The sequence below is a fragment of the Portunus trituberculatus genome, chromosome 36, assembly GCF_017591435.1.
Source record: "Portunus trituberculatus isolate SZX2019 chromosome 36, ASM1759143v1, whole genome shotgun sequence".
Taxonomy (NCBI): Eukaryota; Metazoa; Arthropoda; class Malacostraca; order Decapoda; family Portunidae; genus Portunus; species Portunus trituberculatus.
Window position 1 is genome coordinate 8,359,458 of NC_059290.1, and position 13,920 is coordinate 8,373,377.

Below are 13,920 nucleotides of genomic sequence, written 5' to 3' on the forward strand. Positions count from 1 at the left end.
ACCATTAATCCCTTCCATACTGACATTTTACCTTGATTATTAGATATTATTAGATTATTTTATTTGCAATAGGAAGGATCTGTGGAGGTCAAAAGTATAATTCCATAATATGATTCTGAAGCTATATAAAATTGCCCTATAGTAAATGCGTTTTGGTACTGAAGAGATTAGTGATCCGAGATAAGGATGTTTGGATTCACCGCATGACTCACAATAGCTCCTAGTGTAGTGTTGTCACGTGACCCTTCCCTGCTTATAATGGCTAGCTGAAACAGGGTCACAGGGATAGCAGCATTATCTTTTAACTCCCAATAATAGGACTGTCTTGTGTTTTGTGGGTAATAATACTGAGACCAATGAACAGTGGTAACTTTTCATCTGTTTCTCTAGGATAATGATGCTTGGCTCTAGAACATTGCACATCAACAGCATCATCTATATTTGCATTTCTCAACAATGGCCATTTTCATTTATTTTAGGAATAGTTTTGCTTAGAGCCTTGCAACTCAACAGCAGTACCATTAATTTTGCCCAGTAAGTAATGCAAAATGAGCACTGATGAGCTAAGGGTTATGTACTTCTCTTTGTAGCCAGAGAGGGCAGAGGCCAAAACTGAGTAGTTTCTTTGATTAGTATTACTTACAGAATGTTTGGAATCGTCTCACTTGTCCATTACCTGATAAGGCTTCACAGCTCTGATTGCTTCTTGTAGAACAGTACAGGTAGTACCAGTAGATGCCATTTTGCATCTTGAAGAAACAGCCCACAGGTTACAAATAACACCTCCAATTATCAGTCAACCTGACCACTACCATTATCCCAAGGAATGGCTTCATGAAAAACATTTTTCCTCAACCTTACTTTATTTAGAATCTGGTTAACAGGTCTACTTTTTCTTTCCAGGGAGAATGACACCCTCATACTTGGTCTGGAACCATTTGATGGCGTCCTCCTTTATCAGGCAGTGCTGTGGTCCAATCTTGCCAGGACAGCGCCTCCTCTTAGCCACTCGGTAACCTGGAAAGATGAGGTGGTGTGAGAGAGATATATCCTTATTTCAAACAACCAGGAACACTATCACCACTTCCATGGAAACACCAGGAGTCTTTTCCCTTTAGGTAGATGCTCTACAACTTCCCAAGAGTGAGAGACCACAAAAAGGAAAAATCTTTTTCTTGCAAAGATCCTGCAAGAGAAGCCACAGCTTATCAAGTCAGTTTACAAAGATCTTGGAAATCCAAATCTCCTCAATGTCTGAAGGGTGCCACTCTAAACCCAAAAAAATTTCTGCATTCGGCAAACAAATTTTAGATCAAGTTTTATGGCCTGAAGAGAGTGAGGTTCTTTGTCATAAACACTGTAACAGAACATAACTTTGGGTATGAGAGTGGCAACATTTTGTTGCACATCTTCAGACTAAATGCAAGTTTTCAATCTACTCTGAAATGGTTTCACAGTGAAAGAACAAGACACTCGACACCAAGGGACAAGAAAATGCAAAGAAAAGAAAGATGATAGCTATAAGGTTGGAGAATACTGATAATAATCTGGTAACAATGAGGAAGATGGTGCCTTCTGATACCCTCACCTTTGAGTGACTAATACTTTCATAGAAAGGGGAACCAGATGCCTTGTCATTCTCCAGTAAGTAAACAATGTATACACAATTATATGTGAAAACTGTTAATTAGTGCAGCCACCCTGCTTGCCACTGCTGTCTTCCCACCCTCTGCTCCACCACCCTTCCATTCCTCTCCATCTCCATATCTCTCTCCATACATTACACACAGCTCTGCTCTCAAGAATCAGAAGAGATGGGATGGCTAGGACAACAAGAAACAAACACAACTGTGTGTGGCCTTGCTTTGCATTCTTCTTCACCATTCTCTCTCTCTCTCTCTCTCTCTAAACACAGCTGTGAAAAAGTCACTCCATTATCTTCCCTCCCTAGCCTCACACTGCGCCACTTTACTTCTCCACACACACCACTGTTATGATCTACATATACTTTTTTTCTGCCTACCTTTACCATGACAGATATACATTATTATTATTATTATTATTACACAATATCACCTAACTCACAACAAGCATCACAACACAACTACAAAGATTTTTCGAGGGAGGTATGAAGCTGGACTACATGAGTAATAACTACTTCACAGCATCATTATCTCAAAGTACTTTAACACACTAATAACAACTCAAGTGCTGATGGCTCCTTTCAAACCCTTGAGGGGATTTGATGCATTATCATCCTATCATGCTCCAGGAAGTCACCATTGTATTATACACAATCATGTGTGAAAATTTCATGTCAATCAGATGAATACAAATAGCAAAACAAGGACGACATGAGAATGAGAAAAATCTTTAGGAGCAAATATCTTGGTGTTTTTTTTCACTCTATATAATACCTATTATATAAACTCTGGTATTCTTAAAATAACTCATGATCCACTTTTGTTTGATACCATTCTTAAAATAACTCAAAAGCAATAAAACCACCCAAACTTAATGAAATTTATAGAAATGACCTACATGTACACCCACAAACAACACACTAAAGTTTCAAGCCAATTGAACCTACCATAAGCAAATTATGACCAGTTAGGTTAATTCACTGTGCCCCTTAAAGGGAGATATTTTTTGTATACCCTTTGATCTATTAAGAGTCGAGTCCCTAAAATAGAACTGCAGGATTCATAAAGGGGCATCAGGAACTGATGGTAAGAATGACAATTCATTCATTCATCTCGTCACGTGCACACAACCAATACGCACCCTAACTGTGCTAATACTACTGACACTTCTTTCACACTCTAGTAGGACGGAGATTTAAGAATATAAATCTGTTAAAAATATAGTGGATTCAGTTGACAAGACAAAAAAAACTAAAGGGCCAGACAAGCCAGTCCCCTCACCAGGTCGCTGCAGGACAATGAAGAAGTCCAGACCGAAGATACCGATGGCTGGGTCGTACTTGATGCCCAGATCAATGTGCTCCTGGATACCAAAGCCAAAGTTGCCGTTCTGAGAGAAGTTGTCGCGCCTCAACTCATACTCACGCACCTGCGGGGAGGCAGAGGTGGCCCATCAGTCTTTTATTGCTGAGGCCATTTTCCCCTCTTACATAAGAAAAAAAGTTCCTAAATAGAGTCCAAGTCAATAAATCTGACTTTAAAGCTCAATGGTAACTTGAATGTCCACAGGTCTGATATCAGATATTATCAGAAGATATCCAGCACAGGCAACAGGTGTATCTATTTCAAACTAAGATCTACTACTATTTAAATACTTTTATCCTGCATACAATAAAAAACAATTGTTCCCAATCTTCCCACAATAAATAAGGATTAAGGACAAACAGCTGCATCCTGCCCTCTGCAACTGGCAGTGCAGGGTGAGTCTTTCTGCCATGTTGGAGAGGGACTGGCAGTGATGGGACAGCCCGAACACTGCTAATTAACTCTCCCGTCACTCTCACACAGCCATGGTATGTGTACACCAACAGAGTGCACACAATAGGAAACTGTGTGTAATGATTGTAGAGAAACACCCTGAATAATTGAGATAATGAGGGTACCATTTCTAGACAAATAATGCAACAGTGAATAATATGAAAACTATCAAAAAATATAAAATTACAAAAAAATTTTATAATAAATAAAGAAAAGTAAGATGCTTAAAAAGCAACCTAAAATAAAGAAAGCCAGTGTTGCCAGTACCAAATTCCTACCCTTGACAACTACAAAAATACCACAACAGGCAAGGAAGAGTAAATACAACACCACCATGACCACCCACCTTCAGCCCCTTCTCCAGGATCTCCTCAGCCTTGGGTCCCCGCACGGTGCAGTGGACAGCGATCTTTTCATTCCTCCTGATGCCAAAGGAGCGCACAGTGTACCTGGCCTTGGAGAACACTGGCTTCTGTCCTGTCAGGCTCTCCAGCACCTGTTGGGGTCAGGCTACACAACAACTCAACACACACAAGCCAAACCCACTCCATATTGAGGCTCACCATGACAGCAGGATAACTTATTGCCTAAAAATTTATCTCTTTTTTTAAATCCTGAATGAATTCCTGATGGAAAAATTATGAGTACTTGGTGAGGTTAAACTAATAATCAATCTATGACAATTGATAACTTACTGCCTAACAATGTCAGGATTATCAAGAAAAGGGTGGTTTAACTATAAATTCAACCATGACAGTATTACAACTTAATGCCTAACAATTGGTCTTGATTAGGTTCTTAATTCTGAGCCATTTCATTATGAGGGAGAAATGAATACTTAGGGCAGTTAAAGTATACATTCACTCTAGTAATGAATTCTTACAAGTATGAATAAATAGATTATCTTAATAAAAACATGCAAAAAATAAAAAATAAAATAAATAAATAAATAAGAATAAATAAATGTAAGAAAGCAAATTTGTAACAAATTCCTGCATTCTCCACACAGTAATTACAAATGTTTCCGTAAGGTACAGGAGGCAAATTTAGAGAAAGTCTTACAAGCAACTTTACATATAAAATTAAAATTTCCAGTAACAACAAAGATATAAATGCAATATTATTAGATGTTAAATTTAGTGTTATTGATAGGAATGTGTGAGTCAAGATAACACTAGTGAACAAGATACCCACACCACCCAAACACCATTACTAACCAGAGCCTCACGCCAGGACACCTTCGCTGGTCTAAAGGGAAGCGGGCGTCCTGCAGGGCACTGGCAAGCGATGTCAGGTCACCCCCCCTCCCTTCCCCTCCCAGTCCACACCTTGGCAGCACGGGTCAGCTTGTCGCCTGACTCGCCGACACAGATGTTGAGGCAAAGCTTGCCGATGCGCACTTCACGCATTGAGTTCTTGTGCTTCTCAACCGGCATCTTGATGAGTGTGTGGGCGTCCTTCTGCTGGGGAAGTATTGGTGGTTAGTGGAGACCAGCAAATAAGGACCTTACTAATAGTGGCCCCTTGTGGTGCAGCTAAACAAACCATATTATATATGGATGACACTTGCTGTAAAACATATGTAGGTAATCCTTAACTCTTGCACCAGTCTCTACATGGGTTTTACTACTCTTCTCATCATACATAGCTTCTCATTCTCAGTACTTTGACCACAATATAACACTTTGTCTTGTGGTCAGGTACAGTTACTTTGGCAACGTGATATACTTTGTGGTATTTTATACTTCACAATAGTCAACATGGCTTTTCTTCTCATCGCTTAGAGCTTCTCATTCTGAGTAATTTGAAGCCACACATACCCAGTGCAAATTGTTTATATTGTTCACAACAATTTTTAGATTTAGCATTTTTGGAAATGAGCTAGAAGACTGCGAAACCTGCACATGTAATGGACTGAGGCACAGCGTCCACATTGTCATATTACCGCATGCGTGAAATCAATCATGGTGATTTGTTCTTTTGCTTGAGTACGCAGCCACTGATCAATAAAGAAAATACATAATAAATTTAGTCAATCAGAGGGGCTTGTGGAGAGAAGTGACTTGATTTGAATCAGCCTATGGCATATCTCTGAACAGGCAAGATGTTGCCTTAATTATTTCCTTTGCATTGCCAAGTTTTACAAAGAGAAATAAGAATGACTTTATATGATTTCTTAGCATTGCTATTCAGGTTTGGCTGGTTTGCTTTGGTTAGATAATGTTAATTTGTTCTGAGGAAGAAGTATCAGTGGTTAGGTTAGGTAAGTTTTGGTTAAATGGATCAAGTATCCAACAGGATGGCTTAGGCAGCAGTGGTGGCAAGTTCTCTCCACAAAATGTTGGATAGTTACTTTTGTGGTACCTTGTAATAACAGTAGCATTTTAAAATGACACATTTCAGTCATGTATTTTTTTTCTTTCCATCGCATTACAATACTTTTTTGAGAGCACAGACCGTGTTTTTGGTGGGCGAGGGGGAATATAAAAAGTACTGATTTGCCACGGACGCGAAGTGCAGATAATTCAAAACAGGCAAAAAACAACCCAGAGTTTCACCCTGAAGAGAGAGAGTACGGTGAAAGACTAAATTTACCACTGAAGCTGCACCACTAAATACGAAATCCATCTTTCAACGGCAGTAACAAAACACACCCATGAAACATGAATCACGTTGGGAAAAGTATCACAAGTAGCTCATACTGGAATAAATAGCAAATTTATTTGGCACTCTTGAAGAACGGGTCTCGGCCGCTCGCCTCTATTCCCGCAGCATACGCCACTATGTCAGCCTTCACCATGACACCACCATCGTTACGCTGAGTCACTAACAATACACACAAACACAAGCCAGCACACCACGGCGGACCTCTTAGTTCAGTAAATAACCACACCACCACCGCCACCACAGCCTGCCTGCCCAACACGTGTACACCGCCTCCACATCATCTTATCTATTCAACCACATAATACTATTCCTAACCCACCAATATTCGCTACCTACACTCCTACAATACTCACGCACTCACCACGTAACTCTGTGCCGGTAGAAATCCCTAGAAAATACTATAAATCAACAAAACACCAGAGGTAGCCTTACCTTTACAGGGACTCGAAGAGAAAGAAATGGCTGCCGCCAGCTGCCCCATACATACTCCAAAGTTTCATATTTTTTCTAATTTAGTGGCTTACCCTCTATTTATATCTTGGCATTTTTATGTTGTATATTTTTGATAATGTATATACAAGATAAGTGATTAATTTTCTTCCAGATAGAGGTATTTTCAAATTTCTCGATATTTTGATTATTTTGGGCGGAAAATTCAAACTCAAGTGGTTGTCGTAGTGTTACAAGTGTCTCATATGACATTTCGATTGTTTTCCTCTCTAATAAGAGCGCGATTATTATTCAAACTAAATATGTATAGCTCTCTTTGGTAAAAACAAGGCTTTTAAATAAGCCACCTAGGCTCTCACGGGATCCACGCTCAAGTGTTACGTAAGAACAACGAAAACTGAAAAAAAAGACAATAGGCATATATTTATCCATCCCTGTATGATTAGCACATGCCTATATATCAACCCATTAACCTATACATATGTGTTAACCTTCTGCAGCTCTCTATTAACTACTAATAGCAATTCATCAACATATATTAACATATTAGAGATAAAAACTTCTACTTACATACAAGATTTGACATTTTACGCTTGAGCCCAATATTTCATCGCCATACATTAATTAAAAAACTAGAATTTTGGGTACATCTTCATTTTTATACCCATCCCTTCACCACTGTAAGTAGTGCAATAATTGTACGTGGATTTGATGAAAGCATATGCGATCTTGGTCTGTTGATGTGGAAGGCTTATAAGTTACCTATTGAAGTAAATAGTTTTATGTACATAGTTACATATGTAAAATATTGGTAAAAGAGCAAAAAGGAGAACTTTTCAGGGAATAGTATAGCTACGTATATACATGTATGTAAGACGGATGCATGGTTGAATGACACATATATTGAGCCCGACAGTTATTTGTCAGTAAATTAGGAAACACTGAAGGAAAGGTCATATAAAGCAGCCACTCATAACTTTGGGGGAATAATGGTGAGAAAACAGTGTTCAACATGCCCGTTAGTGACAGAAGCAGTGTCGGTGACAGCGATCGTACGTAAACAAGAGGCTTCGGTAACACCAGCTTCGGGATGGCGAGTGTTTTAGGGCAATTTCTTCGTCGCTCGGGCACTCTTGTCCGTACATCATGCACGACGCAAGCAAGAGTAGCATCAGGATTACTGGTAAGTATTGAAAACAGCTAATATGAGGGTTTTACAGTGTAATGGTGGTCAGTGTACCGGTGTCAGGAGCACAGACCATTACGACCACACTGACCAAACTGCTTAATCAGCTGTGCAGCGAGCAGGCTCTCATGGTGCCAGTCTGTGGTCAGAAGGCAAGCAGCCGAATTACTTATTTGTCTCAGGCCGTAAAGGTAACATTAGTTTATATATGTAATTTTTTAATTAATTATTTTTTGTGGGTTGGAGGAAAATACATTACATTTTGTATACTTATTAAATCTTAGAGGAGAAAATGGCAACACTATGGAATCAAGAAGATCATCGATTTGCTGCACTAATTAATCTGTTGTGTAATCACTCTATAATTCTTTGCTTCAAATAATATGACAGCTTTCTATTATAGAGTATTATACTGTATGGCTGGAATACTTATTTTAGTTTCTGTGTTATTTTGTGCTGTTATAATTTATCTATAATTTACCAGATACACCAAAAAACTGTTGTCTTTTAAAGCACTTCACAAAAACTGAAAGATGATGGAATCATTTCCTTAGTAATAGACAATCCTTAAGATTCTCTGACACAAGAGTAGACATGTCTTAAGCATTAAACTATTACCCTCAGAATAGGACCATTCAGAAAATTTTACTTGCCGAGAGACCTGAATTCTGTGGTGCGATTGTATCCTTTGGTAATTAAATCAGTCCATCAGCAAACAATCAGGATTGGGTTCCATATTTTAACACCTGTATACTTGACATGGCATACTGATAGGCTTATCATGATTCCTTCCACAGCATATCCAGCAGCACAGCAGCAGCAGCAGCAGCAGCAGCAGCATGGTAGAGGAGAGCACCACGCCACCAGAGTCCGGCAGGATGAGCAAGTCAATGTTGGCGTACCAGCAGAGAGCAGAGGCACACGGTGAGCGGCTGTGTACAGAGTGGTGCTACAAGTAGTACTATATCCCGCAGAGAGAAACTACAGGGTGGTGCTGTAACCTTCAGGTTGATAAAATAAATGGGATAAAGAAGTGTGCTGACAAGGTCATGAGATTCTTATTGCAGTAATTTTATGGAGACTACAGATTAATGCAGAAATTTTGTGGTTGAAATAAGCTGATGTAAGATAATTCTATGAGGAAGTTTCTGTTATAGATGTATAGACTATGGAGTGTGTGTAGATAACAGGCAGTGAAACAGGTATTATGATTATGGAAGTATCTTATTGTATATGCACTTCTCAGTTTTATAGAGGTTTTACTACAGAGGCTTTGCGATGTAATGAAAATGAAGTCCCTTCATTTCACTTCAATTCCAAGACGATACCACTGGTGAAAAAGTAGAGATGCAAACACTAACAGATGGTAAATATAGCTGGGGAAAACTCTGCCAACCTCTCCCTTTCCTCATCACTTCCCTCTTGTTACAGATAAATTCATGATGGAACAAATTGCTGATCTCTCCCTTTTCCTCAATGCTTCTCTTGTTACAGATAAGTTCATGGTCGAACAGGTAGCAGAATATGAGATTGGGCGTCGTCACCTTGCCAACATGATGGGGGAGGACCCAGAGACCTTCACACAGGAAGACATTAATGTGAGGAGAGAAAGATGTGGAGGAGGAAGTTTGTATTATTGTACTGATGTCACTGTACTGTATGTCCTAATTTTTTTATGATGACTCAATAATCAATCTTTTATATGTGAAGAAAACTAGTTAATTCTCAGCAAATTTCATCAAGAATCTCGATGTTCACACACATTCCACTACCAGGCTGCCATCCAATACCTCCTCCCATCTGGGTTGTTTGAGCCCTCCGCCCGGCCTTCCATGAAGCATCCCAGTGAAGTCTTCATCAAGAAAAAGGCTGCTGAATTTGATGCAAGTGGTCGGCCTTTCCACACCTTCTTCTACACTGGATACCCTGCATTTTATGAAGCACTGCATGTGAGTAACAACAGCAGTCTTTTTATGTAAGAGGGGAAAGGTGGCCAAGCACAACATAGTTAAAAAGAGACCCACTTGATTGCCTGTACCTGTGCAAATCTGAGAGAGTTGGCAAAAAAAAAAAAAAAAAAAAAAATTATAAATGTCTTAAAACCTCAATCTTAATTCTTACATTTATAGTAGTTTTTTATGTACTATTACTAATTTTCTGTGTCATTACGTAAAGGTTACTGATATATACATCTTTTTTTTCTTCCAGGAACTGGGAAAGACAATGATTTCACTTGAGCAGTTTGCCAACAAAATGGCTCGACTGAAAGTGGAGAGCGAGACGAGTCAGGCATTGTAAGAGACATCGTTTTTACCATCATCATTATCTTAACCTTGAATTTTTCTTACCATCATTACTTTCATCATCATTATTGTAACCCTGAATCTTTGTTACCATTATTATTTCTATTGTCATTATCCTAATCTTGAATCTTTCCATCATTATTTCCATCATCATTATCTTAACCCTGGATCTTTATTACCATCATTATTTCCATTGTCATTATCTTAACCTTGGAACACACTTCACTGACATAACAACATCCCTGTATCTTGGGCATTAGTAGATCTCAACTTAATATGAAGTGAGAGAATTGTAGAAAGAATATGAACAAGGAAATAAGGAGACTGCAATTAGCCAGCTGACGTACACAAGAGTTCCAGAGCAATGAAAATTCTTCAGCCATCTTTCATTCTCAAGTCAACCTATTCTGAAAATAATGCCAGTGCAATTTTCATCTTGTTCAGTTCCATTTAGTCTTATTGGTCCTATAATCTCTTCTAATCAGTCTTACTTCATCTCTCAACTTCTTTATTGCTTCTCCATCTTTCTTCCCATTGATAGCTTTATTATTTTCTTTTAGTTTAATCTCTTCTTTTGCCTGTCTTACTTTATCTCCCAACTTCTGTATTGTTTCTCATTCATCTATCCATTGATAGCTTTTTCATCATTTTTTTTTTTTTTTTCTGTATCATCACATGGTCCTAGTAAGCAAGTTGTATATGCATTCACTCCTGATGTTACAAGTATCCCTCACTGATCTTATTGTAGCTTGTCTGTGTTGTCCAATTTAAGGCTGTTAATGGTGTTCATCCCATTTGCAGCAACCCTGGAGGCACTGAGTGGAGGTCTAAAGGTGAACTCTCTAAAATGTTCTTAGAGGAACTGCACAACAAACATGTGAGTTAGTTTGTGTGTGTGAGAAATATGTTGCACTAAGATGCCCATGCATTAAGCACAAATCATAATGTACTCTTCTATTGAATCTCCTTTTCATACAGGAAAGGAAAAAAAAGTATAAGATAATATAAAAAGTCAATATGCTAATGAACAAATTAGGTGAAGCCTGTGAGATCATCCACAAAATAGATCAAGTGAAAAAAAGTAAATTATAATAAAAACATGATCAAAACTTAACATAAAAAGAATAAAAAAGTGAATGATAATAATAAATAAATAAAAATAAAAACAATAATAATAAAATAGAAGTGAGCTACAGTGAGTTCCTTTCTCTACAGTACGTCTTCTTCATCCAGTCCATGAATCGGCTCCTTGAACACCCGTACTCCTCCCGTGCCGAAGACTTCATCATGCGCTTCAGGAAGGTTGTCCTCTCCAGGCAGAGCAAGGAGGAGATCCCAAAGGTGACTCACTCCATCCCTCTCACCCTGCCTTGCCTCATGTTGCTTACTCATGTACAGTACCGGTAGTCTGAAGTGTTAAAAACAGCTAAAGGGAATGTATATTACTGCAGTATTTTTTCAAGCTTGTATAAAGTGATGTTAATCTGAAGTGTTGAAAGCTAGAGATTGTGTATTACTGCAGTATTTTTTTTGTAAAGTAATGTTAGTTTGAAGTGTTGATAACTAATAGCTTTGGAAATGTGTATTACTGAAGTATTTTCTAGTGTATATAAAATGCAATGTTAATCAGAAGTGTTAAAAAGTCAAAGGAAATATGTATTACTGCAGTGTTTACATGTGTGAACTAGCATTTTACTTATTTGTAATGGTTAAAATTGTCATTTACTTAAAATTCCTTAAAAAATCACACACGTGCACTTTTATTGTTGTTGTTTCAGTTAGTAGCGTTTCTTTAAGTGTTCATGTAGCAAAAAGAGAAAAAAAAAAGTGCTGGGTGATTTGTGACCAGTTGTAAATAATCATACATAATCATAGACTCTTTAGCCATTGTGTGATCTAGAAATTGTTCAAGTTTTATGAAGTAAAAAATAAGAATAACTGAACTGATGTCAAGAAAACATTAACACTAATATAACTTTCTTTACATCCCCAGCTCCTGTACACTGCTGAGGGTGTCCCATACATGACTGGCAGTGGAAAAAGGAAACATGCAGAGGCCACCGTCACTGTCTATGGCCGTGGCTCTGGAAAGATTGAGATCAACGAACAGGACATAAGGTTCTTCGAGCTGATCCAAGACAGAGAGCAGGTGGGTCATCCTGGAATGTTGCTTGCCTCTCCTAGTTTTAAGTTATTTCGACGAGGCTGTATTTACTGTCTCTTGTTCTTGGGTCATGTCAGTATTTAATTGAGGTTCTGATGAGGCTATGTTCACTCTCCTGTTCATGAATTAACTCTTCATTCCTCCATTTACCACTGTTTGTGTCTCCATCTATTTTCTGTCTTTTCACTGAGTTACATTTCTTAACTTGCCTCTTTATATATCTAATCTGACATATAAATGCTACCATTAAGATTTCAAGTTGTGAATGACAGTCTTCCATCTCGACAGGTGGTGTTCCCATTGCAGTTCACCAATCTACTGGGTAAGGTGGACCTGGTGGCTAATGTTACTGGTGCAGGTCTGTCATCCAGTGCTGGTGCCATCCGTCTGGCCACTTCCCTGGCTCTGCAGTCTTTTGTTGATGAACACATGAGGGAGAAAATGAGACTTGGTAAGGAAACCAGTGTTCTTATTTTTAGTGTTTTTCCATGTCTTTCTCTATATATTGTTCTCATTTTCGTTGATGTGCTCTTCTGTGTTTCAGTAGCCTAAGTAATTATTATCATCCTCCAAATATTCAATTTATTCACATCTTTCTTTATCCCCACATATCAACTCATCTCTCAGTAACCTAGTCTTTAATGTTTTCTCAAGTAGCTACTCTTACATTTTACATCTTTTCTATATTTTTCTCTCACCATTGCTTCACATATCAATGTTCCTTTTTATTTCTGCATCTTTTATTCAGTTAACTTTTTCTTCTCTCCATTTTACCAGTACAATCTTTATTTTTCTCTCATAACTTTGCATTCATTTCTTGTTCCCAGCTGGCCTGCTCTCCAAGGACTTTAGAATCAAGGAGAGAAAGAAGCCAGGCCAAAAAGGTGCCAGAGCTAAATTCACATGGAAGAAGAGATAAAAAATAAAAGAAAAACAGTTGAAAGAAAAACTGAGAAAGAAAATGTTCATGAAAAATAATAAACAAGAAGTGATATAGTGTGGATGTGAGAATTACTGAGAGGAAATGTTAATGATAAAAATTGATAAGAAAATTAGCAAAAATACTGCAGGAAGTGACAATTAAAATTAATTTGTCATTGTGTTAATTTAATACATTACAAGCAAGAACACAGAATTTAGCACAAAATCCTGTAATTGCAGCTGTGAAACTTCAAAAATTTATGAACTCAGTTGATTTTAAATAGTAAAATTAGTGAGTATATAATAATGCTGCATCTCAAACATCACTGAATAAATATCCAGTACTTTCCCCAAGTGTACAATTGGTAACAAAGCTACTGTTTCTACAATATTCTTAAGGGAAATCCCAGGTTGTCTGTCAGCAGGTAGTGTAAATATATGAGGAGAGGAAGGCGTCTGAGGTGACAATGGCTATAAAGGGATATCTGTAAATGCTACCCATAATAAATATTTGTTGATATACTGATTTACATATCTTTGAAATTAGCTCACTGTTAGTCTTAAGTGTCAGTGTGAGATGAATTGTACTTATTTTTTTGATATGCATTACTGTTAGTATCATTGTGTGTGTGTGTGTTCGTTCTCCAGACTCAATATAACACAACACAGGGCAGGAGGACAGGAGACAGCTTGACAATGGCTATGACACAGGGAACAAGAACTAACTTCTCGTCACCTGAAAATGTTCTCATTCAATGGAGGGCATTG

The 13,920-nt window shown here is 38.0% G+C and overlaps 2 protein-coding genes across 2 annotated transcripts; one reads left to right on the plus strand and one right to left on the minus strand.

Moving 5' to 3' along the window:
• Nucleotides 1–844: 844 nt before the first annotated feature.
• On the minus strand, nt 845–6,167 carry LOC123513493 (60S ribosomal protein L11-like). The gene is made up of 4 exons (XM_045270689.1): nt 4,790–6,167; nt 3,808–3,957; nt 2,925–3,072; nt 845–1,017 (listed from the first exon to the last, which is right to left on the minus strand). Exons 1-4 carry the CDS (start codon nt 4,895–4,897, stop codon nt 887–889), a joined length of 537 nt encoding a protein of 178 aa, XP_045126624.1. The 5' UTR covers nt 4,898–6,167; the 3' UTR covers nt 845–886.
• A 1,436-nt stretch (nt 6,168–7,603) lies between these two features.
• LOC123513689 (28S ribosomal protein S9, mitochondrial-like) lies at nt 7,604–13,679 on the plus strand. The gene is made up of 10 exons (XM_045271047.1): nt 7,604–7,761; nt 8,562–8,688; nt 9,259–9,362; nt 9,540–9,713; nt 9,973–10,058; nt 10,869–10,944; nt 11,283–11,408; nt 12,061–12,216; nt 12,520–12,682; nt 13,059–13,679. The coding sequence occupies exons 1-10, from the start codon at nt 7,669–7,671 to the stop codon at nt 13,148–13,150; spliced, it is 1,197 nt and encodes a 398-aa protein (XP_045126982.1). The 5' UTR covers nt 7,604–7,668; the 3' UTR covers nt 13,151–13,679.
• The last annotated feature ends 241 nt before the right edge of the window (nt 13,680–13,920 follow it).